General features: G+C 39.8%; 1 protein-coding gene across 3 annotated transcripts in view; it reads left to right on the top strand.

Annotated features, from left to right (window-relative positions):
* The first annotated feature begins 3,895 nt into the window (after positions 1-3,895).
* The window catches only part of oprm1 (opioid receptor, mu 1), a 40,227-nt gene continuing 18,798 nt past the window's right edge, over positions 3,896-25,324 (top strand). For all 3 annotated transcript variants that reach the window (XM_061745505.1, XM_061745504.1, XM_061745503.1), the window contains exon 1: positions 3,896-4,201. In XM_061745505.1, coding sequence (XP_061601489.1) covers positions 3,948-4,201 — 254 coding nt within the window. In that variant the 5' untranslated portion in view covers positions 3,896-3,947. The remainder of the gene's footprint in view (positions 4,202-25,324) is intronic.

Here is a 25,324-nt window from a genome sequence, read left to right as displayed (position 1 = left end):
ACCATATTGAAAACCTTAATCAGCTGTAAGTCCCCCCCCAAAAGCCCTCTGGGCACTGAAGGAAATCTATTTTAGCTATCAAAAGCAGTTGAACAGTGCAACATTGGCAAATAAACAACTCCATCCCAAAGCAATTCTGTTTGTGTAAACTAATTTTCAGCAGCAGATATGACAACATTTTCTGTTAGAGCAACGAGGAAATGTACGTGAAGCCCCACATTCATTAAGAGGGTAAAACTGCAACAGCAGTCATGCGACAAAAAACTTCTCTGCAGCTTGAAGGTAAGTTAGCCAGAAATTGCATTGTTCACCCTAATGTAATCAGCAAAAAGATTTATTTCATTTTATTTTATTTGCAAGTGGGTTGGATATGACACAAAAATACTAAGTGAGGTTACACTAAAATGGTAAAAATGAATTTATTTTCATCTTCTCAGCAAAATACTACCAACTGTTATAAGACAACAACAAAAACAACAACAACAATAAACATATGCATAACAATCACTTTGAGGGTTCGTAATGTTCGTGCTGAAAATGTTCCCTCCAGCATCTTCAGTAAATGCTCTTTGCCCATTTCATGCCACTCCACAGCAGTAATGAAACAAACAGGGACATTATCTTGTTTAAAATCAATCCCGATTGGGTTACGCTGTGTTACATTCCCTTCTCATTAGAATACAGAGCAGAAACAGGAATCATAAAGACTCATCATAGCGCTTTACACAGCTTGACAGGTAATCCCTGGACTCCTCCATTGCTGTTCTGAGATGTGACTCAGTCTCAGTCATGTGCTGCTGTCATAGTTTTTGACATTGCAACAGGTTTTACATGAATAGTGATGTTACTGGAGTGTTGGTTGTTTTTCTGGTAGTGGACTGAATCAGGCAAATGTTTAACTGAAACTTAAAGTACTACTGATCTGGTCTGATGTTACATTAAAGTTTTGTTTGTGCATGTGTGTCATCTGTCATTTCGAGTTAGAGCTCAGCTGGTTCATTCCATTTATCTTGAAAGTTGGAAATGTGAACGACGACACACCTGAGTGGACCGCGCTCTATGCAATAATAATCCGACGCAAACAGGATGGCAGCACGTCCGCTGATAAAGCTGGACCTAATTTGAATGAAATAGTACGGAACATTAGCCGAGTGTTTATTTTGATAAAAAGTACAATGGCCGGGTTTCCCAGATCAGTTAAGTAGCTCTTCACAGCGAAAGACTTCTTTCAAACCTTCTTAAGGAGCCTGTGAAAGAAAATCGCGTTTCCCAGAGTCGCTCTTAGCTTAAGTATCTCTTTCATTAAGAAGGAAATGAAAGATGCTGCTGACCCAGTCTTTACAACCATCTTAGTGAACAAAGACTCACAGATCCAGCCGCGTCAGGCAAATCAATATTACACCAAGCAATGAGATATTAAAACAATGCACCCCGCACAAATTTTGATCTATTTTATACTTTAGATTTATATTGTTTAGCATTTATTGGTGACAGCAAAGGGGGGAAAAAAAAGAAAAATAAGGAATAACAAGTGTGTTCCTGTATATGCTTTATGCATTACGCACAAATAAAACGATCATCATGAATATCATTTATTTGATAATTTGGCTGCTATACAGCATGTTCTCACTGCAAATCAACCGCATCGGCGTGCGCGAAGCAGAACTGTTTTTATGAACGCATTCGTGCGTCAGCACTTCAGTCCCCTGGACGTGCTGTCGGACCGGGCTGTCCAGGCAGCCGTGACACCGATCCTCCTGCCCGAGCCCGAGCCCGAGCCCGAGCACCTACATGTGTGATGACAGGGAAGCAGCAGCTGAAAGAACGGGATCCTTTGATGAATCGTTCATTACAGTCTCAAATATAATCAATGGTGTCGGTTTATATAAAAGAATCTTTTTGCCCAGAAGAAAAAAGAGCGAAGACAACGACCCATAACTATTTTCTTCTCTTGAAAAAACCCACCTGCACCGCGGGGTTTAGGATAAAAAGACGCGAGTCGGGATGCAGCGGCATCAGAAGAGCAGGAATACGTGCGTGGCGGGGATGAAGAATTTCACTTATCACGGGTTCTTTTTGGAACATAACCCCTGCGAAAAACCAGGGATTGCTGTAATTCCACGTTGCGATTTGCGAAACTCGCCTTTCTCTTGGCTCATGTTTTTGAACGCACACACACGCCCACCACGTTTCCTCCCGGTCTCTGCGTGTGGGGAAAAAAAGCCTCACTGTAGCCAGAAATAACGGAGTAACGCACCGTTTGGATGAAAAAGGGTCATTGAATTATATTTATCATCTTAATTTTTTATTATAACGCACAGGCAGCAGGGAATTAGTGCGTTAGGTAGCAGTGCTGCGTGTGAAAATGCGCTGATAGTGATCGGTGATCGATTTGCCTGGCATCGATTGATTTGGTTTCAGAACCGGACAGCTGCTCCAAAGAGCTTCTGAAAGAGCGAAACTAAAGGACGGTGTTAAGAAGTCATCTGGGAAACACCCGTATCTTAGGGTTCTCTCTTAGTTCAAACCTTCTTTGAACCTCTCTTAAATCCTTAAGAGAGGTTGGATCTGGGAAACCCGGCCAATGACTGTACTATTGGTATTTTCAATGAAAGTATGATACACTTTGAATTTTGAAGGCAGATTCAGCCTGACCAGCACTTCTAATCGTTTTCCTCTTTATTACAAACAATTAGTCTGGCTCCTCTTTTCACTTTGATTCCCTGGGGGGAGTACAACAGATTCAGAAGAAACTGCTTTTGTTTTGAATAGTGGCTCTTGCCTGAGTCATCTCGTAAAGACCGTCCCCATCCTGTTGTGATTTGCTAAGTGTATTCTGTACCAGTGGAAATGGTTGTGAAATAGGAGGGGTACAAAAAGACTGTATTTTTGTAATTTGAATGGGTAACCAGGATAGAGCAGGTCGGGGTTCTTCCAGCTTTCCAATTAAAAATTCTGACCTGAAGGGGTGTTCCAGTTGAAACCTCAAAGTAGGAACTCGAAGTACAAAGAAAAGAAAGAGAGAGATGTAGAAGAATGTACAAAAAAACATGGAGAAAAAAGAAAGCTAAGAAGCATGTGCCCATTAAATAGAGCAAAAAGAGGAGGTGAATATACATAGATAAATATATATACATACTTGAACACACTTTTTTTGTCCCACATCATGTGAGTACATACACATATATATATATATATATATATATATATATATATATATATATATATATATATATATATATATATATATATATATATATATATATATATATATATATATATATATATATATATATATATATATACATACAGAGAGAGAGAGAGAGAGAGAGAGAGAGAGGGGGGGGGGTAGTCAAAGAAAAAGAAAAGGAAAATAAAAATATAATAAAGATGTGGAATGTGGAAGCAGCAAAATAACAAAGAAAGAACCAAGTATAAGAAAAAAAAGGACATATTGGATAGGAAGATTGGCAAAGAAAATAACAAACCAAAAGATGTATTGATGTAGGAGAAAGGAAAGAAGGCCACAGGACGAGAAGACAAAGGAAATAACAAAAGAGCAAAAAATGGAAGTGAAATACAGAAAGGGAGGAGGAAGGAAAAGAAGAGGCAGGACGTGTGGGAGAAGTGAAGGAAGAAAGGGTGGAAATTAATTTTCACGCTGCAGCCTCTGTCCCACGCGGACCAAGTGCACAGGAACGAGGATCTCAAGTAAACTCAAACAAGCTGTCAAAAAACACCCCACCCTACCCCCAAAAAAACGCAGAGCGTACCCTACGGCGTAGCTTACGCGGCGACGCGCACCGTAGGCTCTGCGTTGGTAACGCGGAACCACAAATCAGCCTTAAAACAGCGCGTCTCGGAGCGCAGCTCCACACAGCCCAGTCCACACAGACGCGCACCTGAGGCGAGGCGCACGTCCACTCCACGCACACCGACCGAGGACCATGGAGAGCGCCGGCAACAGTTCCGAGGCTCCTCTCAGGAGCCCCTTGTTCTACAACAGCAGCTTTTGCCCGAACCTGACCGACAACAACGCGAGCCTGGCGGAGCCGCCGTGCGGCGCGACCCGCGGGCTGCCCGGCAGCCTGGACGACGACGCCAACCCGGTCCTCATCGCCATAGTCATCACCGCGCTGTACTCCATGGTGTGCATGGTGGGCTTGGTGGGGAACGTGCTGGTCATGTTCATCATCGTCAGGTAAGAGCGATGGAAGTCATTATTGCGCTTTATATTGTGCCTTTTAAACAAAACTCAGACAAGTCGTTGCTGCACTGTATGCAAAAGTATTTCTGAAGTGCGTGCGTGCGCGGATGAGGCAGAGCGAAGCCCGATACGCGCTGCCGTCCGTGCGTAAAATGTCTCCAACACCTCACAGCGAATCGCTTCAGTATGCATAATGCTCACAAGGAGATGTCAGAAGCAGAAAGCACAAAGCTGCACAAATAATGTCTTTTTACATTTAAAACTGATGAAGTTCTTATGCATCCCCTCTGATCCAGAAGATCACATCTGGACTAAGAAATCACCAAGCCATATCACATTCTGCGCCACAGGCTGTAACCGTTTCATAAAGAAGAAAAAAATATATTTTATGTTGCAATATGCCCTCAATTGCTTGATTTTCTTAAATCAAAGTAAGCATCTTGTCTCATCTATTCCATATTTCGAATCCATTTTCAATGCCACATCACAGGGTGAAGAAAAAGTACAGTAATAGCACAAGATGCTTTGGGTGTAAAGGAGAACATACATACTGTACATATTTATGATTTGACTTGATCAAAATCAATCCTAATTTGATGTGAAAGCATGTGTGCAATGAAAAATGTAAACCTGCCTGCAGGAGTTGATTTTGTTGTGATAAACATGTCTCTAAATACTTTAAAAGTTGGCATTTCTTTTGGTTGAATGCCCCTGGCTGATGTTGTGTCACTCCATATGAAGGTCTTTCAGGTAGAAAAAGAAGCAGGAGATATGGGGTTGGTGGTGTGTGTGTATTTTTAAATAATTTAAAAATTTGAATTATTTAATTTGAAGACATGAACCCACAATATTTCAGTTCAGACAGTAAAGCAGCAAAGCTTTTACTGCTTATCTTCTTTCAGTGTTAGGTTTTTGTTATTACTTTCTTCACATCACAATTCACCACACATACTCCCTCTTGGGGCCAGGTCAGGAGTGCGGGCAGGCCAGTCCAGTACTCCTACCCTCTCCGTCTTGCCATACTATGCCTTTTATTGTACACAGAATGTAGTTTTGGATTATTTTGATGGAAAATGTCTGATGCAGATAAGTCTTGCAGATAAGATTTTTTTTTGCTTAGACGGTCCAGCCTATCAAACTCTAGCCGCAGTCGGATCTGCATTGTTAAAATGGAGGATCAATTTCGTCGGGGGGCAGCAGGAAAAAAAGGACAGGACACTTGGAAAAGATGAGTGGAGAAATCTTTGGATTTTTATACATTTCTTTCACGTTACTAAGTTCCTTAGCTTGGTTTTGATAACATTGCATCAAAATAATTGAATTTGCACTCAGCGATATCATCCAAGTTTGTCATTATCTTTGTAAGTGGTATGAGTAAAAACCCTTACAACAATTTCGAGCCTTCACACTGATAACAGGCATATGGCACAGCCTCAAATCAGAAAAATATAGAAGAAAATGGAAAAAATGAAGAAAAAAGTAAAACAACTTGTTCTTTGCCACTATGAACTCTAGACATTTCTTTCTCTATTTCATTTGTTAACCTTTAAAACCCTAAAGTCCCCAGATCTTGAGACGTTAATAAGAGACTGCAAGTATGAACAAAATAAACATCAGTTTTGTAAAACATTGAAAAAAGGGAAGGTGTTTGTAATGCAAGTTAAGAGGAGGAAGGAAAAAATATTTCAAACAGGTGATAAAAAAGGTTTTTGTAATGATGACTTGGTACATTGAGGAGCAAATTGAACTCAACTGATGCAACAACACATTGAAAATAGTAGAAAAATAGTTATCAAAACTAATCTGCAGACATCTCCATGAGGGCATTGAGCTGTTGGGTTTGGTCCAGTAAACACCTGAGCTGATGAAACGACATGCAATGTCAGCAAGTAACATATGTGAACCCTCTCAGCTGAAAAGATTGATAGGAATTTACCACCCGCAGATCTTTTTGTGGGGTACAGAGATGTTCCTTTACAGCAGGGGTGGCCAACCCTGGTCCTCGAGAGCCCCACTCCTGCATGTTTTAGATGTTACCCTGCTTCAACACACCATGATACAAGTACCTGTGTCATCAACAGAATTGTGCAGACCTTGATGACAAGCTAATTAGGACCATTAATTAGAATCAGGTGTGCTGAAGCAGGGTAACATCTAAAACATGCAGGAGTGTGGCTCTCGAGGACCAGGGTTGGCCACCCCTGCTTTACAGTAACACCTCCAGGATTACACTTGAATCCCTTCCTTATTTAGTTTTGCTGCTCTGTTTTTCAGTACCTGTTCTACAGTGTAGTCTGAAAGGCCGTTGGAGTCCAGAAACACTCCCATGACTGAAACACAATCGTGCATAATTCTTGACAGGCCTGCTTGATCAATCAGTGCTTAGAGCTCCTCAATTTTATGATGGAACGACAGTCTCTGTGACAACTGGGAGAAGAAATAGCTGAAACTTCCTCCTCCTTGGTTACTCCTGCCCTATTTCACTCCCATATGTAAACAGCTTTCCCACTCTGGAGCGTATGCCCCATAAACAATGTTAAAAAGTGCTACCAGCAGAAATCCTTTTGGCAATACAGTATCCAAACTAGTGTAGAAAAATGTTTCAAAAATCAGTGTTTTAACCAGAAAAAGAGCTCAGTAGAGTATGGTCAGAGCTCCTGCAACAGGCTGTCGCTACTGCAGCACCTTTCTAGGGCCTCAACAACAAATGCTGATAACATCCGTAAAATAGTCAGAAAAGGTTTTTCCTCACAGAAAAACCGGAAGCTTTTCTCATATTTTTCCTTCAACAGTGAATAGCAGTATAACAGAGTCATTGGACAGGACATTGGACAGATGGTCCAGCCTACCAAACTGTCTTCGCTGTCGGATCTCCATTGTCCGTGCAACGCTTCCCTTCTCTCCACCCCTTCGCTATTGGGACAAAGTACAGTCAATATTATCCAAATTTCTGTTGCGAGATAAACGCCCCTGCATCAAGTTCAACACCATGCGGCAGGAGAAGCAGGCTAGTGGGTTGTCTCTCCAAAGTTTCAAGATTTATAACTGGGCATTTACACCTAAACGTTTATTAACCTTGTTTTGGGCTGATGCTCAGGTGTCATGGCGGGTTTTAAAGGAGCAGCCGATGGCGCCGTACTCTTTAGTGTCTCTATTCTAACATTTCCGTCCAAAAATGGCCCCTGACATTCAGTCCTATAATATCACATATGCACTCTACTTGGAGGAAGGTGGAGAGGTTGGTTGGATGTTCTTCGGTGTGGGATCCACAATTTCCGTTATTTAGTAACGATAGACTGCTAATAAAGGAACACCTTACCTATTTCTCTTAGTGAGAAGACAGAAGAGTGTTGGAGATATTTAAGAAGAGGGTGGGTTACTCTCAGGATATTTGCATCAAGCATAATGTACCATGTACTTCCTTTTTCTTTTATTTACAACTGAGATCAGCCTTAAAAGCAAGTGGTGCTCCCTTACAGGGCCCTCTTGCATTGCATCAACTTCATAAAGTGCTGCACTCTACTAGAGGTACAAGTGGCTTTGTTTCCAGACTCTATTGGTTTATTTAACGGCATTCTCACGGACCCCTGGCGTTAGACGCACCATGGAGGCGAGGCTTGCCAGTCCTGGACTTCGGATTGGGATAAACTGTGGGTGAATGTAGGTTTAATATCTAGGAATCCTGACTATCAGCAAATCCATTAACATTTTATCCACAGGTTCCTCAATCCCAAGGAAACTCAATTTAATGACAGCATTCACTGACCCTACATGCAAGTTTTGTTCCTTGAACAAAATAGGAAATTCCGAATGTGTTTTGGGAGTGTCTTCCAGTGGCCAAATTCTGGAAAGTAGTGACATCGAGTCCAGATCCAGATATTCCAGATCAAGCAGCCCAATTTGCCTATCACGTTAATTCTAAATCATTTGTCCAAATTGGGTTTGAAATTAAATGAAAAGTGTGGTTTGTTGGCTGGCCTTACAGCAGCAGAGAAATTAGTAGATACAAACTGGAAACCTCCACATCCAATTTCTAATCATGCATGGTTATTGACTTATCTATACATCGTCTACTTGGAATTATCGACTGCTCGAGTTCATGGAACAAAAGTGTCAGCAGTAGAGACCTGGTACAGTCTTTCCATGACCTTCCGGAATGTACCGGGGTAGTGCGGGGGGGCATATCTGGATTCAGAGGCATCTGGGATGGATGCTTTAGACGGTGGAAACGTGAAATAGTTCTTTTTTGGAAGAAACTGGCTCAGACTGCACCGGACCAAAGACAAAATAGCAGCCAGACTGTTATCAGCAGCGAGTCCGAGCCTAAGTGCGGTGATGGATTGGGGTTGTATCCCCTTAGTAGAGGAGATTTACACTTTTGCAATGCAGCATTAATTCACAAAAATAGACAGCATCTGCACCCTTTAGGACAACATATTTTTCAGGGATTTTCAAACATTTCTAATCAAAATAGTCCCAAACTCCATTCTGTATACAATGAAAAAGCATGATACTGCAAGAAGAGGGTAGGAGTACTGGACTGGCCTGCCTGCACTCCTGACCTGAATAAAATGATCACATTTTCTATGTCATCACATAATTTTCTTATTTGGAGTACTGGTGGATATCATCTACAGTAGGTGTGCACTCTCTCCCCTTTTTTATGGCAGTGAGCAAATTAGTCTGTGATGGTTGTGTAACCCTGCTGCGGTTTTTCAGAGTACGTATCATATTATTATATCTGTGAGTTTAATCTGTGCTTGTATTCAGTGTTTTGATATTTCGTCCGTGTTGACATCTGTTAAAAAAAACATTTGGGGTTGGAAGTTCACCTCTGACGCAACGTAAATCTTGACGGGCACTATTGTGCACCGCATGACCATCTGTACCTTCAAAGCCACAAAATGAAATGCAGAAAAAAGGCAGATTGCATCAAAATGGAGATAAGCTTTTGAAGTGTACATTTCGTATCCGGATTATTTAATGAGGGGATCTGTGGCTGCGGGCATCCGCGTGGACAGCAGGTGATAAATGGTGAGTGAAACTACTTAGGCTTTAGTTCCTACATCCTTACAATCCATCACCCTGTCCTTATACAGTCATGTTGAGAGATGCTTTCCTAATTTTCTGCTACTTTTTGTGACAAATTAAACTTTAAGGGAATTATAAGGAAGGTAAAGGTTAAAGCTCCAATCCATCAGTATCATTAAGAGTCTTTATCTCTATTTTTTATACTTCTCTTTGACTTTTTCTCCTCTGAACTACCTATTTAATGATTGACTGTGGATATTCAATATCTTCACATGGTGTGTTGAACCCTTTTCTCATTTCCAGTCCTGGCCTTAAATAAAGTTTGAAGCAGAGGAGAGTGAGATATATTTCTTTCATCCTTGCAGTTTGAGTAATGACAACCCCAAAGCTGTAAAACATTTATTTCTCACTCTTATCGCTCTGTCCATTTGCTTGCCTCTCGCTGGCTCTCTGCAAAACTCTGCAAACATCCGCAAACTTCTCACGAGCAAACAAACATAACCAGAGATCTGTATGCTCAATTGAAGAAATCAATTGCGGTTGAAAGGAGTCCGCCGGGATCCACATGGAATACGCCACCGGTGCACAGGGCTTCCTGTTGCTATGGAAACACCGGAAGGTGTTTTGCGCATGGCGACCGCAAAGTGAGTCTGCCACCTCCCCAGATCCCTGCTAACGCACCCCAGCCAGCGACGCGAACAGCTGTAGCGGCTGGTTTCAGCATTCAGCAGCCGGAGCTGCTTTTCAAACACTCATCTGCACCTGCTCACCTGGACTCATGCAGCTTCTGCTTGTAGCTAAACATCAAACACAGCTTGGTTCAATTCTCTCCCACATGCAAGGTAGTATCCGTACGTCACTGTGATATCACTTTATGCACATTTGAGCATTTGATCTCGGTCTTCAGCAAACCTGAAGTTGTTATGTCACACGCTCTGGTTCACGAGTTTAATGCCAGATTTCCTCTGTAATGGGTTTCTCTTACCTTCTTCTGCCTGACTTCAGAAATCAGTTGGGTGCCTGGCTGAGCTCCAGACAGCCACTTACAAGTCAGGTTAATGCTCAGTGACAGTCATGACAGTTTAGTATTTCATCCCCTATACTTTCAAGTGCTTACTCTCTCATATATGGGGGCAGTCGGTAGAACTGAATTCTACTTTATTAACCCAAAAGGGAAATAAGAGTGTTGCAGTATTCCTTGTACTGATCCTTACACCAGTGAAGCTTATTGAAGATGCTAATTTAAGCTGTCCCATCGGGGTTTGCAGTGTTTTCCATTGTATTTAGAAGTAAAGAGATGCACAGAGTGAGTGGTCAAAGTACAGCGCAGTGCCTCTGCAGAGCTCCTGTGGAGCTGGTCGCCCTCCCGGGCACACAGCTCTTCACAGACTATCGTCTCGTTCCCAGGTCGTCAATAACCGTGTTCTGGACTAGCTCACATACAGTAGCAGTGAATGCTGACTTGCTTTGAACTCACTGGAGAAATCGGATGTGACAGAGTTATCCTGATAAGATCACTCACATTGATAAGCTCCAGTTTAGGATTAAAGATTGCAACTTTTGGTACTTTTTGGTACTTTTCACCTTCAATCCTTTTAAAGCAGTGTGATGTGGTTAATTAAATTTTTTTGAAGGGTTTTTCAATAAAATTCTTCACTGGTGGTTGCTCTCAGGGCAAGATCACCTCCTGGTTTTTATTACTAGACTGTTAAGACTGATTAGCTGAATTCTCTTCTTTAGGTGAAGACAACGAAGAGAAACAGATGTTTTAAAACTGATAGGTCCCATCCTGTTTTTCTTAAAGTTTTAGTTGTCTTAGATCTTTTCTGGGTTGACACCTCAAGTAGGACGCAATCAACAGAGATATAAGGCTGAAGGTGTGACATGTTTGAGTGTCTTTCCCCACAGCTCCACAGATGGGTTTCAAGTACAAAACACCTCCTTTTTCAGTATACATTTTTCAGTGTGCCTTTCAATTCTACCTCTGTGTTTGAGAAAAAAGTGCACTTCCAGCCGGTAATTAATGTGCATGATATAATAAACCTTGTATCAACATTTGATTCTGTTCACTGGTTTTCTTATGCATTAGATAGGGGTGTAACAATATATCGTGCCACGAAATTTTGCGATACAAAAACGTCACGATACGTGTCGTGGAGGTGACAAACTGTACGCGATATTGGGTTATTAATATTAATATATTGTGTTTACTAGTAATGCACATCCTATTGGTGCAGCGGGATCACGTGATGACCGAGCCTCGACCCGCGGACCAACTTACTACGCTCAGAAGAAACTGGTACCGTTTTGCGGTCCTGATCACGGGACTCCTGGGGGGTTTTGATACTCTTTTACTTATAAGATGAGCATGAATCAATCTTTTTTATGATGTAAAGATTGTGTCGTTCCCAAAGGTGGGAGCGGGATGAAACGATAACGGGGTTTACCTTACGGCCTCAGGCTGGGAGCGTGTGAAGCTCTTAGCTCTGGCAGAAGCTAAAGAACAGTCATGTTGCATTTTGAGTTTGGGACTTTTCATAGTTTATTTATTCACTTTTATTTATTTATTTAATTTTAGTCGTTACATTTCTGGAAAAGAAAAAAGTCAAGTCATACATGAGTGAAACTATTCAGTTTGTGGCCAAATATTTTTTCTTGTATGAAACTGAAGATGCATACTTTTAGTTCAGTTTGTGGAAAATGGTTGGCCTGGCTTGCTCTTTAAAACTTAAACTGTTATAAAGCATTACAAACTGTAACAATAGGGCAAACGCATTTTGTGTCTTTCAAATAAAAGACAATTTTTTCCAGTCATCTGTTCCTCATTCAAGGTTGTTAAAAAAATACTGCTATAATATCGTATCGTTATCGTGACCTTAATATTGTGTATCGTACCGTATCATGAGATTAGTGTATCGTTACACCCCTACTATTAGACAAACGGAGACGCGGATCCGTACTCTAGTCCTCCCACTGATAAAACATACCAAAAACAGGTCCACGTCCCCGTTAAATTATCTGATTTAATGAAACTATTTTCAGTTTTATCCCTTCTTTTTAGGGTTGTATCAGTGGATCAGTTTTAATTTGGAAAATATATGTGTCATGGGAAAAAAAGTGATGGTATAATGGATGAAAGAGCTCAGTGGAGCCTCTAATGCAGCATGTATTCAGTATGAACACCCTGCAATATGAGCAGGTCCCCAAAAATGAAATCATCTGTTTCTTTGTAACAGGTATAGGAAGTTTCTGAATGGCTCCCACTCTTTGCCTTCAGCAGAGATAACACGCCTCAGAAATGTGAATGTTGCTGCACAAACTGGAGTATTGACGAACCTGCTTTATGGCCCTTTGCACCCAAGTGTTTTAACAGTGTTATTGTGTCGGCCTCACACTGCTCACACGTAGGACATGCTTATGACACATCACCTGTGTACTGCAGGGGTGCAGTACCAGGAGTTAACACTAGAGTGTCAATACTCTTTCTCAAAGCAGCATCATAGATGGTAGGTGCCTCACAATGACCTTGACACAGATGATAGGAAAGTCCAAGGTTCACCATTGAAATTAAATGCAAACCAAAACGTGTGTTTTGCAAAAAAAAAAATGTGTTTGCAAGGTCTACTACAGAAAACAATTGTGCCACAACAGTATACTGATTAGGCACAGAAGGAGCACGCTAGAACAGCTTTATTAACCACTTTACTGCTTTATTAACTGCAAATCTTGGACGAATCTCCACTCCGTCGGTTGGCCTTTATCACACGCTTTTCTTTAACAGGAAAAATAGGTGAGAGAGTTCGGACAAGGTATAATGACACGTGCTTCACGTAAAGAGTCAAACGCAAGTGTTATACCATCATGATCGTGACGGGAAAGAACGTGTGAAAGATGTTTAGCAGGTTTCTCTAGAACAATATGTGCTTCACGTCCTGACACAACCCTTCCCATTTATCCAGATTTAAACGGTTGACACCAGCCACTTTTCCACCAGTGCTAATTCAGAGCTGGTGCCAAACTGGCAGTTGCTTTTTAGCAGCGTTCATAAATACCGGCCAACATCTGGAAACGTTGAGGGGCCTAGACAGTAGTGGGGTATTTTTATTTATTATGTACCTCATAAGGTAAAATCATATAAACCGTTTCAGGAGGGTTTTTTTTTTTTCTTGACAAGTTCATTGTAGTTAAGACTGTTAATAGCCTGTTAATGGCTGCCATCTCCTTAGCTACTTGGCACATAGCATTTTCAGTGAATTTGACATTTAAGCCTCATATTTTAAAAGTAATTTAAATATTACTTTTTATGCTGTTTATTGTGTTAACATACAGCTGCAGTGATCTCTGGGTTGAGCTATGGTCTGAGGGTGAAGGCCAATGAAGGCCACGACCCGAGCAGGCAGACTGGTGAGCTGGTGAGTGAATGGGTCTGTTGCCGGCTGGGCTGTTGCCGGAGGCCGAGCCAGCAGCTGGCCGAGCCAGCAGCTGGCTGCGGTAGCTGTGGTGAAGCTCTACTAGAGCTTCCACAGTGCTTGTTTCAGCTGAGGCTACATCTGCAACTTGAAACTTGAAAATAAACTGTTATTTCTAAATTGAATAATTCAGCAAGAGCTATAACTACATTCCGCAGGCTCACCATGTCATTATACCGCCATACACAGATGTGTAAGAGTACCAATTATATCAATAATAAACACGTCAATATTTTTCCATATTGAATTTAGCAGTGATAAATCTTTGGTGCAAAACAGATGATTCAAAGAAATACTGATGTGATAGGCTCTGGATCTGGTTGAGTGTGACTTTGTGACTTTTTCTTCACGCAGGCCATTAGTTTCCTACCTTCATAATGCTTCAGACAGGAACACTGCCAGATAACGCTTCAGGCTGTTGTTGTTGTTGCGGTTTTTATGAGTGTTTGATGTGTACGGTTTGTGGTTGAGTCCGCTAAAAGCTTTCGGAGGAAATGGAAGGCAGCGCGTATAAAATACATGTTTCTTTCATTGGAAAGTCTGTGAGAAAATTGTGAGCCTTACCTGCCAGAAAGTGATTATTCCTTATGATGCAACAGAAAACAGAAAGTCTGCAGTGGCAGAGGAGCGATGATACAGTATGAAGGACTTTTTCCTTTCAAAAGTCATTAAATAGCACAAGGAACCAAGAGAGAGTAACAGATGCCCTTTTTATGTGCATCTTTTCACTAGACATACTAAAAAGTCCCAAGAGCAACAGTCTATGTACATAAGGACCTGTGGACTTTCTCTGTAGAGGCACTCACTATTTACTGAGATTTAGAATGTAAAACTATTTGAACTTTAGATAAAGACAATAGTTTGGATTAAAATGTTTAAGTTAACTAAATTTGTCTTAGAGATAGTAATGTTAATTCTCTAGGTTACCAAGGTTACTGAGGCACTGGGAATTTCACATGACCGAAAGTCAAAATAACAACTTGCACAAATAACCCATGCTGTTGTTTCTCCAAGGAGAGGCTCAATATGTCAAACTCCAGCTGCATTTAGCAAAGATAGATCGTGAAATGTGTCCCTCATCACAATGATCCATTATCTTATATAAGTCCATAATTACATATGGACAAGTAGTGTAATTACAGCCAACAGCCGGTCATCAATGTATAGCTGGTAGGGCTGTGAGTGTAGCGCGTTAATTAGATTAATTAATTACACTGCTAATTAACGCGTTGTGAAAATTAACGCAATTATTTATGAGTGGCAAAATGCGCAAGCATTTTAAATTTGGCCCATTGAGGGAGCCGTAGGCCACTTGGCAGTGGCAGGTCACTTCCCATCTGCGTTGCTAGTCAAACAAACAAAGCAGGGTAACAACAGATGTGGCCGGGACTCAGGGGAGCGAGGCGAGCAAATCTTTGCTGGGGCCTTTGAACGGCAAGTTTATGTATAAAAAGAAAGAAGACGGGACTATCAACAATAACGCGGTGATTTGTACATTTGGTAAAAAATAATTTTCCTATCACCGGAGCTGCTCCAGCCTGAATTATCATTTAAAAGCTAAACATGTCCGGACAAGTTCCACTGTAAACGTTACAGGTACTAGTATTTGAATTGCTATATTGAGTCAGCTTTAATTTTGAATTGAGAGTTCACTTAAGTGACTATTTGAGACTCAGCCTTATTTTATTTCTGAATTTTATTTATTTAACTGTATTTGCGTTGCATTTTTGAATAATGCACCTGGCCTAATTGGTTTGCTGATGTGCTTGAGCTTTTTCTTTTGAATTTAATTTATGAACCACACTTCACCAATACAAATGTGGATTTCAAATCTTCTCTTCTTAGTGTATTCAATTGATTGGAAATTTCCCCTCTGGGGGACTATTAAAGGATTTCTTATCTTATCTTAGTCATGCACTGCAATTTTACAATGTCCTAGAATTCAAATTCTTTATTTGGGGACATTTAGCAGATATGAGATTAAAATGCAATTCATTAGATTAATTAATTATAAATCCTGTAATTAATTAGATACATTTTTCTAATCGCCTGACAGCAGTAATAGCTGGACTTTATCGATTCCTTTAAAATAGCTGCTTCTACTGCAGAGCAAATGGATTCTGTAGGTTCTGCACCTAAATAATTCAAATTGTTTACCACAAAAGTGCAGTTACTGCGAGGTGGATGCAAAATAGTATTCACTGAGTGTGCCCAGTGCATAGAAGAAAAAAAACAAAATCATTTCATATTTCATATTAGACTTTTAATTGTCTTAACTCCTTTAGATGATCATGTGAATTAATTGATTTGTTTTGAGTAAAAGCAATGACACATTCCCTTGCAGGTTCTGAACTTGTTACTGACACAGAATAACACCTGTAATAGAGTATTATGAGCACATATACCACCATTTGCCCTGAACTCTGGCTTCAGTTTTGTAACAGCTGGAGCTTTAAACATGCAGCAGTTGTGTGCTGTAGCTGTTAACCAGTGATGACAGAACAGCTCAGCAATCGCCGACTCCATGAAGACTTTATACTGCAATTACCCTGTTTGTTTTAGAGTACTTACAAACTCATCAGACTCAGATGAGCTCAGACAAATACATCCAAATGCATTCAGAAAATAGCCTCCACTTTTGGCCGTAATAAAGCTACTGTACAAGCTGCCAGTAAAGACCAGCATAATCTGAAACTCAGAGAGAAGAGGGTTTTCTAAATGTGTGTACATACGACAGGGTAGTTTGGAGTCTGAATTCGTGCTAATGAGACAAATATGAGCAGAAGCGAGCTAATCAGACGGTCCCTGCTGCGTGTGTTTATGAGTAATGAGCTTCTTGACAGCATCAGTCCGCAACGCAGAATGCATTCTGTTGTAGAGTCGAATTAAAGACACAAAACAATTAAGAGAGACGAAAAGCTATGCTGCACAGACTGAAGAGCTGTCAGGGAACATAAAAATTGAGGGAATGATTAATTATAAAACCGTAGAGAAGAAAAGACAGATTATGCGTATAGTTGTGCATAATTGATGACTGATAGAGGTTTTCGGCTCTTTTGTCCATCTGCCAATGACAGAGTGATTCACCCACTCTCCCATTTATACTCTGATAGGTGATTGCCTTTCTTCATCAAGTCTGACATTTTATGAAGTGCCAGCAGGGTTGAATTAATCTGCTTTTGTAAAAAGAAAAAAAAAAAAAAGCATAACTCATTCTAGCAAAATGTCAAACAGGATCAAGCGAAACACAACAAACCCGGCAAAGTCAAATGATGTATTTTGTTAGGAAATGTGTTTCTGTTTGACAGTTGTACTCTTTCACTGCTGTTGTACACAACATCACAGCCGAAGGACGAGACCTTTAGTAGGCTAAACGGTCTCCCATCCATTAAAGGCATTAAAGGCACTAAGCAACACATTCATGGTCCTCTCATGTTAAAGCCAAGCGTTCTGAAAGTGACTCACGTTATAGTAGACGGAGATCAAACCATGAACCAGAACACAATGGCAAAACTGCTGGGTGTGCATGTCACTTATGGCGCTGATGTGATCTACAGACATGTGAGGCACAAGAACATTCTCTTTCACGGCTTTATGTATTTATTTCAAATCGCATAGAGGCAACGCAACAAAAAAAGTAGTTTCAGGGCATTTTGCAGGGAAAGCCATCCGGCTTAACAGAGTCAAATTAAATATAGTCCAATTACAGTCCAGTTAAATTGGATTTGTTATAATTGTATTTACATAATGCCAATTCATAAAAAGCAGTCTGGCTAAGAAAACTAACAGATTGGGAAAAGTTTAGCAGTGGTGCAGTCCTGCTTCCTGAGCCTGTACATGGCCGACAGTGTCTTCGTTTTTATAGCAATTTCATTGCAATGTAATTATCAACTTTGAGGGACATGAAACTTCATTGTCTCCAGAACCGAACATTTGGAAAGTTCATCTTTGTATTGCAAATACTGACTTCACTGTCAGACCAATCAGCAGCGTTCCAGGCTGAAACCTCTTCACACTGATGGATGCTTCAATGTTTCTGCCAACTCACGGTTGGTTTATAGAAGACGCAGCTGCTTGTCCCAGGGCTTTCTGACGTGCGGGAGGATAGCAATTTACTTGTTCAGGCATACAAAAGGCACTATTGTACCTTTTTGTTTGATTAAAATCCTTATTCCTGTCAACATTTACTCGGGCAGAATGGTGTTTGATATCAAATCTGGAAAACTACCAGTGAGCTGTATGAGTTCAGCAGAGCAAGGCTGGAATGTTTTTCTTTTTTTTAATTAAACTGAATTGCCACGTTGTCTGTGATTTAGTGTATTTTTGCATGATTTTGTTCCTTTTGAATCTTTTTCTTGAACTGTAACAGAATCATGTCTGTTGCAGTCCTGTCCACCCGTCTTTTGTCTGAAAACCCCTCTGCACGCTGGCTGTATTTGTCCCTCATGATCTGGATGTGCACGTCTGCATCTCCTCTGTTTGTCTGCCAGTTTGAGTACGCGTGAGTCACAGCAGATGTTCTGCGACAGCTCGGGAAATGAGCGTTATCAAGCCGAAGCGCTGCCTTCTTACCGGACAAGTCTCTGAAGGCAGGTCCACTGCTTTACCGACTTTCACAGCCTGGTAAATAGATCCAAATCACTCAAGTCTGATCAGTGGATTCACCTCATGTGTGCTTAGACTCTCTTGTTTAGTTTTTTTTAGGTGAATAGTGAAATAAATGTAGTGGAAAAAAATGACAATACAGTATCTAAGCACAAACAGAGGTCATTTCACTCTTGATCATAAAAATTCAATTGAATAGCAGTATGTTGGTTCTCAATCTGAGGTAGTTCTTCATATTTTTTCTAGATCCTAATCATCAAATCCTCTTGCGCATTTCACTGGTGCATGAATTTGCTCTCCCTAAGCTCCTGCTTTGTGCTCGCCTCTGTGGTTAAGTTATTAATCTTTCTCAAAAACCTCTGCAAAATAATTTGGAGAAAATGCTTCTGTGTCAACTAAATTAAGTCGCCCATCTGGAGTTACTATGACAACAGCGTGTTTGTAAAATGAATGAATCCCTCCCGCTGTTTATGCTTTTTGTATCTGTTCCAAAAATCAGATTTCAGATTGCGAAGAGACTTTGCTTTTAACTTCCCACCAAGGCGACTCAGGAATGCATCATTGGTTTCTTCTAATACAAATATGTCTCTCAAGACCATTGTCAAACCTGAGAGTAGTTTAGAGAGTCAGAGAACCCTGCTGTCCGAACTGGTGCAGACATAAGCTGCAGAGTCAGCAGATGGAGTCGAGGTAGCTTATTGATTCGGCAGGAGACATTGCAGAAAGATCTTTAGATATTGTGAATACTTATATATATATATATATATATATATATATATATATATATATATATATATATATATATATATATATATATATATATATATATATATATATATATATATATATATATATATATATATATATATATATATATATATATATATATATATATATATATATATATATGTATATATATATATGTATATATATATATATATATATATATATATATATATATATATATATATATATATATTTATATATATATATGTATATAATTTTCATTATAATTGCCTGCACATGAAAGACTCAGAGGTACGAGAACATTAGCTGTTTGGTGAGTATATTTAAAAACAATTACTGGCTGGCTTTAAGAATAAACTTTGTTTCTGCTCTTGAGCTAATTATGAACATCAACCTTTTGAGGGGCTTAGGGCTTTTAATTGAGCTTAAAAATGTTACCTGTGTTTCAGCCAGAGAACAACACTAACCTCACCCTGTAAAGCAGACGGGTAGTGCTTACCAGTGGTTATCAAAGTGTCAAGATGAAAGTTTACTGGCTGCAGGTCAACAGCGATTCCACAGTTGTGTAACAGTTTATGTATAACGTATTTCCCTGCTTCCAGTGGTATTTTTTAATTATGTTTTCATTTGACAATTTTTCTCTGTCAGAAACACCCCAATCTTTTTTGTTACCTTGAATTTTATTTGTGTACAGTTTTTATTTAATTGTTCAAAATAAGTCAATAAAAATCTTAACAGAATTTGCTCGGTATGTTTGAGAATGCCCATCTCAGCTCTTGAATATAGTGGTTGAGAAACAAAACAATGCTCGGCATTTCAGCCTCAATTGTTATAGTGGTTGCAGATAGAGTTTTAAATCCTCTTTTGCTTTGACGGTGGGAAAGACATGGATTGAGAGTTCAGTCAAAAAGAGCTGCAGTATGTGTGAAGTGTAAGTGTCTGCATGATAGGAGAGTTGCTAGAAGCAACGTTAATCAACTTGGGAGGGTTCTGAATTAATCCAAGGGTAAAGGTGGCGGTAAAGGTGTGGAAGAGGTCGATGAGCTATAGAGGCAGTCCAGCTGGCATCCTAGTCAGTCCTGGCTAACAGCCTTCAGCTGTGGGTGAAGATTGACCCATGGCCCTTTAAGGCCAACCCAGACCGGTCTCAGCATCTGTTAGTACAGTTAGCAGTACAAATAACCATATTCATTTTAAATAAGGATGATTGTGGTTTGGTAAAACCACTATTCACTAATTAATAAGGTAAATAGAGAAAGAAGTGCACTTTTCTTCACTTCCTGGATTGTGTCAGGCTATCAAGATGAATGAAGCGTCCTGGTCAGACCACTTGGCTGAGGAAGACAGCCGAAGCATCCTCTCAGTTTGGAGAAGTCGGAGCGTCTGCACTGAAACCCATCATCTTGTTGTTTTGATCCTGGGTTCTCACTGATAGAGTTCAGGACATAGATGTGTTTGAAGTGGCTCTGTTCATATAGTAGTCCTCCTCCCACCGGGCAGGTGGTGGTTCAATCCCCACCTCATACTGTTGAGGTGTTTTTGGCCAAGACACCATATTAGTGAATGTGTGAGTGAGGACTACATTGTAGAGCACTTTCTTGAACCTGTCCAAGTTTTAAAAAGGTGCTATGTACTGTAGGTGGAGAACGTTTATTATTTCACTGTTTAGCGGTTCCTGTCTCACCTGAACTACAGATACTTAAACTATTATGTTATCCATTTTTCCTCGTTCCAGCTGCCGCCTCTCACTTAAAGAACAATTGGTATTTTATTTTTCTTGTAGAACAACAATATGAGCTGTGAAGTGTAAAATCTTACTTCTTAGGTGACTTCGATTATTGATTAGATTTATTTTAAATATTTTTAACACCGGCTTACTTCTTGTTTGTTTTACACAGATAGTTAATAATTAACTGGTCGTGTGACTGTGTCACAGGCCACTCAGTTAGTTGCCAACCAGAGTGGATTTGGGCTTCAAACAGGAAAAGGACATGGTCCTCATGTGGTTTCGGTATTATGGGTTAATGGGAAGCCTGTGTTGCCCAAATATTTTAAAATATTTTAAGTTTGATTGCCCTGTTTTGGGGTTTGACCCCAATAGGGTCAACATTTAAATGTCACTCTGGCATCCCTCAGTACCAGTCCCAATGGCAGTCTCAGATTCGCACTTATGTTGAAAATCAGGAGCAGACACAACAGGGAGTCACTCCAGAAAGCAGGTTCTATAACTCACCTGCGCTAACTTGCAGTAAGAGGCAGTAAATCAGCTTTTTTGGCCCCTAAAAACACAGTTTATTAAATCATCATGGAAACATACCCCCAGAGCATAAACTGGCAGGGGTAGGTTTTGTGTGCTGAGAGGTTTATGGTTTGGAGAACGTGTCCCCAGGTACCGCATCTGTAATGGAGTGTCCTGTTTTGATGCTGAGAGCCGGTTCCTCCAGGGCAGTGAAGGAGGCTGATGCTGGCCTCCTACCGGTTTAGCTTTGAAATTAACATTACTGAGGGAGGCAGATACCGATCCAGTATCTGAAAAATATATATATATATATATATTGTTGTAACATATTTTTCACTTTCACTCATTGCTACGTTCTTTTGAATTATAATTAAACAAGATAGCTTATGCTGAAAGATCCACTTAAAGGGCGCAATAAGATGACTTCCAAAAGTAAATGTATAATTTTGTTTAATTTTGCGTATTTCATGCTGATCAAGCGTTTATGTGGTCAGTAGTTTGTCCTAGTCTGTTGCTTTTGAAGGTTCTTTCTTATCTCTCTCGGTTTTCTTATCTCCACAAGCATCTAGTGCCACTCGTTGCTCTGATTGTGAGAAAAAAATCCTTTTGGTCAATTATAATGATTTTCAGACTCCATAGAAGATATCTACATAATTTTGATGTGTATGTGCACAGCCTGAGTAAACAAATGCAGGGTACATTCAAACCACTGTTGTGCAACGATAAGCTTGGGTTTAGTTGATGAAGATTCAGAAAACCTCAAGTTGAAGGTTGATCTCAGGGTTTGTTAAACCTCCTCTCTGGAATGCCCTCCAGGATAATAGCTTTCCAGCAGAAAACATTTACACCCCCCTACTTTTTTAACTGTTCCCTTCATTCCTAAGTCGGACATTGATTTAAGGGTGCGACATGAAACAAACATTTAAGTTGCCTGTTTTTATTTTTGCAGCTACATTAGTCAGAGGTCATTTGGCACAAATCATACATAGAAAATATTAAAACTGAGTAACATGAGATTAATTATACCATAAAAATGTTCTTAAGAGTTTTAATCCATTTTTAATTAGATTTTTACTGTGACCGGTTTTATCCAGTGCATAAATTACATTTTTAATGATGAAGTTTGGACTTTTTTATTGTCAAATTAAATTAAACTTGAATGAATCTTCAAACTTTACAGAAAATGAAGCTCTGAAAGGTTTGTTTGACAGAGGACAGGTGTTATAATCCCCTTAATTCACAACAGGGGCATGAAAACCCTCCAAAAACCATCAAACTTTACAAAAAAAAAGAAAGGCTCTCAAAATCCCTTGACGCATTCTTGTAAACGCGCATTGTTCACATTCTTTGCCCTATAACTTATCACAGACACTTCATGATGGGCAGCATTTTTCTCCTTTAATATTCAAAGCTAGTCCTGCAACAAATCCACTTAGCTATGCATACCTTGTTTTCTCTAATATGCAAGTCATTAGAGGCTAAATTTAGCCAACACACTCAACGTGTGAAAGCACTCCAGGGAGACATTTCTGACACAGAATTGCAAAGTGACAGACAAAAGGGAGGGGATGTCACGACTTGGAGATGTAGGACCCAGTTTAAAAAAACAAGAGCCCAAACTTGACACAACTAGACACTAACCATGACAAAAAAGAGAGAGAAAACAGCAACCAGCAACCGGATGGGGGAAAGACATACAGTAACAAGATATACAAATAAGACTTGAAGAGACACAGGTGCAAACAATCAGGGCAGATGGGAACAAGGGTCAATACAGAACTAAAACACAAGGACACAGGCTTTCAAAATAAAACAGGAACAGATAAACCCAAAAACCGTGACATGGGAATGGTTGCATGCATATCACGCAGTTGAAAGTCTTTCAAAAACACCATAAAAGTCAAGGGGAAACTGGCTGAAAAGCTATTGCATGATGTGAAAAGTTATTTTCATTTTTTTATGTTTTTCACAGTTAAAAACAATAAATATCAATGAAAAAATTCAAGTTTGTGCTTAGTTGTTCACATGTGACACAGAGCGGTGCTGGCCTCACTTTCTTTGTTGTTGCTGGATTTTGGGACATTATCACAACTGGAGGAGGGAGTTTGAGCGGGAGGGAGATGAGGCCTGGCCTCAGCTGGTGGAGGGTCCTAAACACAGCAGAGTGGAATAAAGTTGCTAACGGAGGTGGAACTGACTGGAAGTGTAAATGGGGCCATAAATATAGCTGTGACAAAGGCAGGATTAAAGAGCCTATTAGTCTTTGGAATGTGAGTGCTGGTTTTGTGGTTGGCAGAGCTGTATGCTGGATTGGTGTTCTGTCTGTGGTTGACCGTGCCCCTGGTAACCAAGCTCAGGAAAAGGCAGGTCCATAAAAGGAATATGCTATGTACGAAGTAGCTATATCATTTCATCTTAGGGTCTTGTGTACTTAAACAAAGTTTCTGATTGTAAGCTGAGCACTTTGCTGCATGTCCACTCGCTTTATCTTCCCACTTTCATGTCAGTCAATTTTTCAGAGGCAAATTAAGACTTCAAAATCCCCTTTAGTTTATCTTCAATAAAATCTATAGACTTAGAGTTTTGGTTAACCAACACACAGTTTTATTTAGCATGCACATACATTAAATGCTAGTGTATGTACCTTTCTATTTATACTTTGACATACATTTCCATAAACAAAAATGTCCTCTCCTACAACAGGCAGCATAAACACTGAAAACTCAATATCCTATCCTATCATTACACACCACAGGAACACATTCACACAAGTCACACCGTGTGCACCCCCATCTATCATGCTCCTCACAGTGAGCATGGACAGTGTTATGAGTCTGAGCCAGGGGCGTACAGATGTCTGCACGCATGAGCAGCCTCTGTTTCTGCAACCAGAACTTAATTGTTTATCTGCACCCAGCAGCCGCCCATGACTCATGCACAACGATACAAACACACCGGCGGACTTCAGTGCTAATGATGAATTAGGTTTATGTTGCTGGATCACAAAAGCCATAAAAAAGTTTCTGGTGCAAACTTGCGTTCCCATGTGTATGCACTTCATTTGACATTTTCTGAAATCTGTATTACAGGTTTATTCCAAATGAAATCAAAGGATAGAATTAACTGAATAAAAATAATGGAGCATTAATTCTATTTTAACATAAAATTACATTTTGTTTTCCTACACTCAAAAATGACTTTTTGAGTGTCCTCTTATATTTCATTACTGTGCCATTAGCTAGAATTAAAGCCAAGTGATTTATCTGATAGGACTAAACATTCTGAGAATTATACAAGAGTAGGGCTAATACTTACTGGCTGATGCTGAGCCCGTTAGACAACATCAGCTAATGGGAATGAAAATAAACATCCGTACAAATATAGAAGATCAACAAAAACTGCAAACAGATGTGTTAAAGGAGACAGGACAGAAGGCTTCTCTTGTTGCCCCCTCTGTAACTCTGAGCCTGTTTTTGTTTTTTTTTCTTTTTTATTCGAATTAATAACGCAAAAAAGAAATGTTACAGCTTTATAATTTAATCTTCTGCATGGTCAGAGCTGCTCACAGGCTCACACACACACACACACACACACACACACACACACACACACACACACACACACACACACACACACACACACACACACACACACACACACACACACACACGCACACACACCTGAATGTCTCTATGCCTGTTACCATTTTCCCAATGTGGATGAATGCCATTTATATTTCATTTCTTAACATCTCTAATTTTCTTTTATTATTGTTATGTATATATTTGTATTCATATATATGTAATTAGAGCTTTCAAAGGTTACAATGTTAATAAAGCATTCACTAAATAAATAATGTTTAACTAAATAAATAATTTTTGTTTAAAAAAAAGGATAATTGTTTGTTCCTGTGTTATTGCAGTTTGAAAAAAATATTTTTAAGGTAAACAAAAGATATTTGTGATTGATCCCAAATTAACGATGAAAATGGTATGATTAACCGTAATCAAAAGTTTTTGTTTATTG

The sequence above is a fragment of the Cololabis saira genome, chromosome 17, assembly GCF_033807715.1.
Source record: "Cololabis saira isolate AMF1-May2022 chromosome 17, fColSai1.1, whole genome shotgun sequence".
Lineage (NCBI taxonomy): Eukaryota > Metazoa > Chordata > Actinopteri > Beloniformes > Belonidae > Cololabis > Cololabis saira.
Note: the sequence above shows the minus strand (reverse complement) of the source record. Positions and strands in the feature narration are given on the sequence as shown.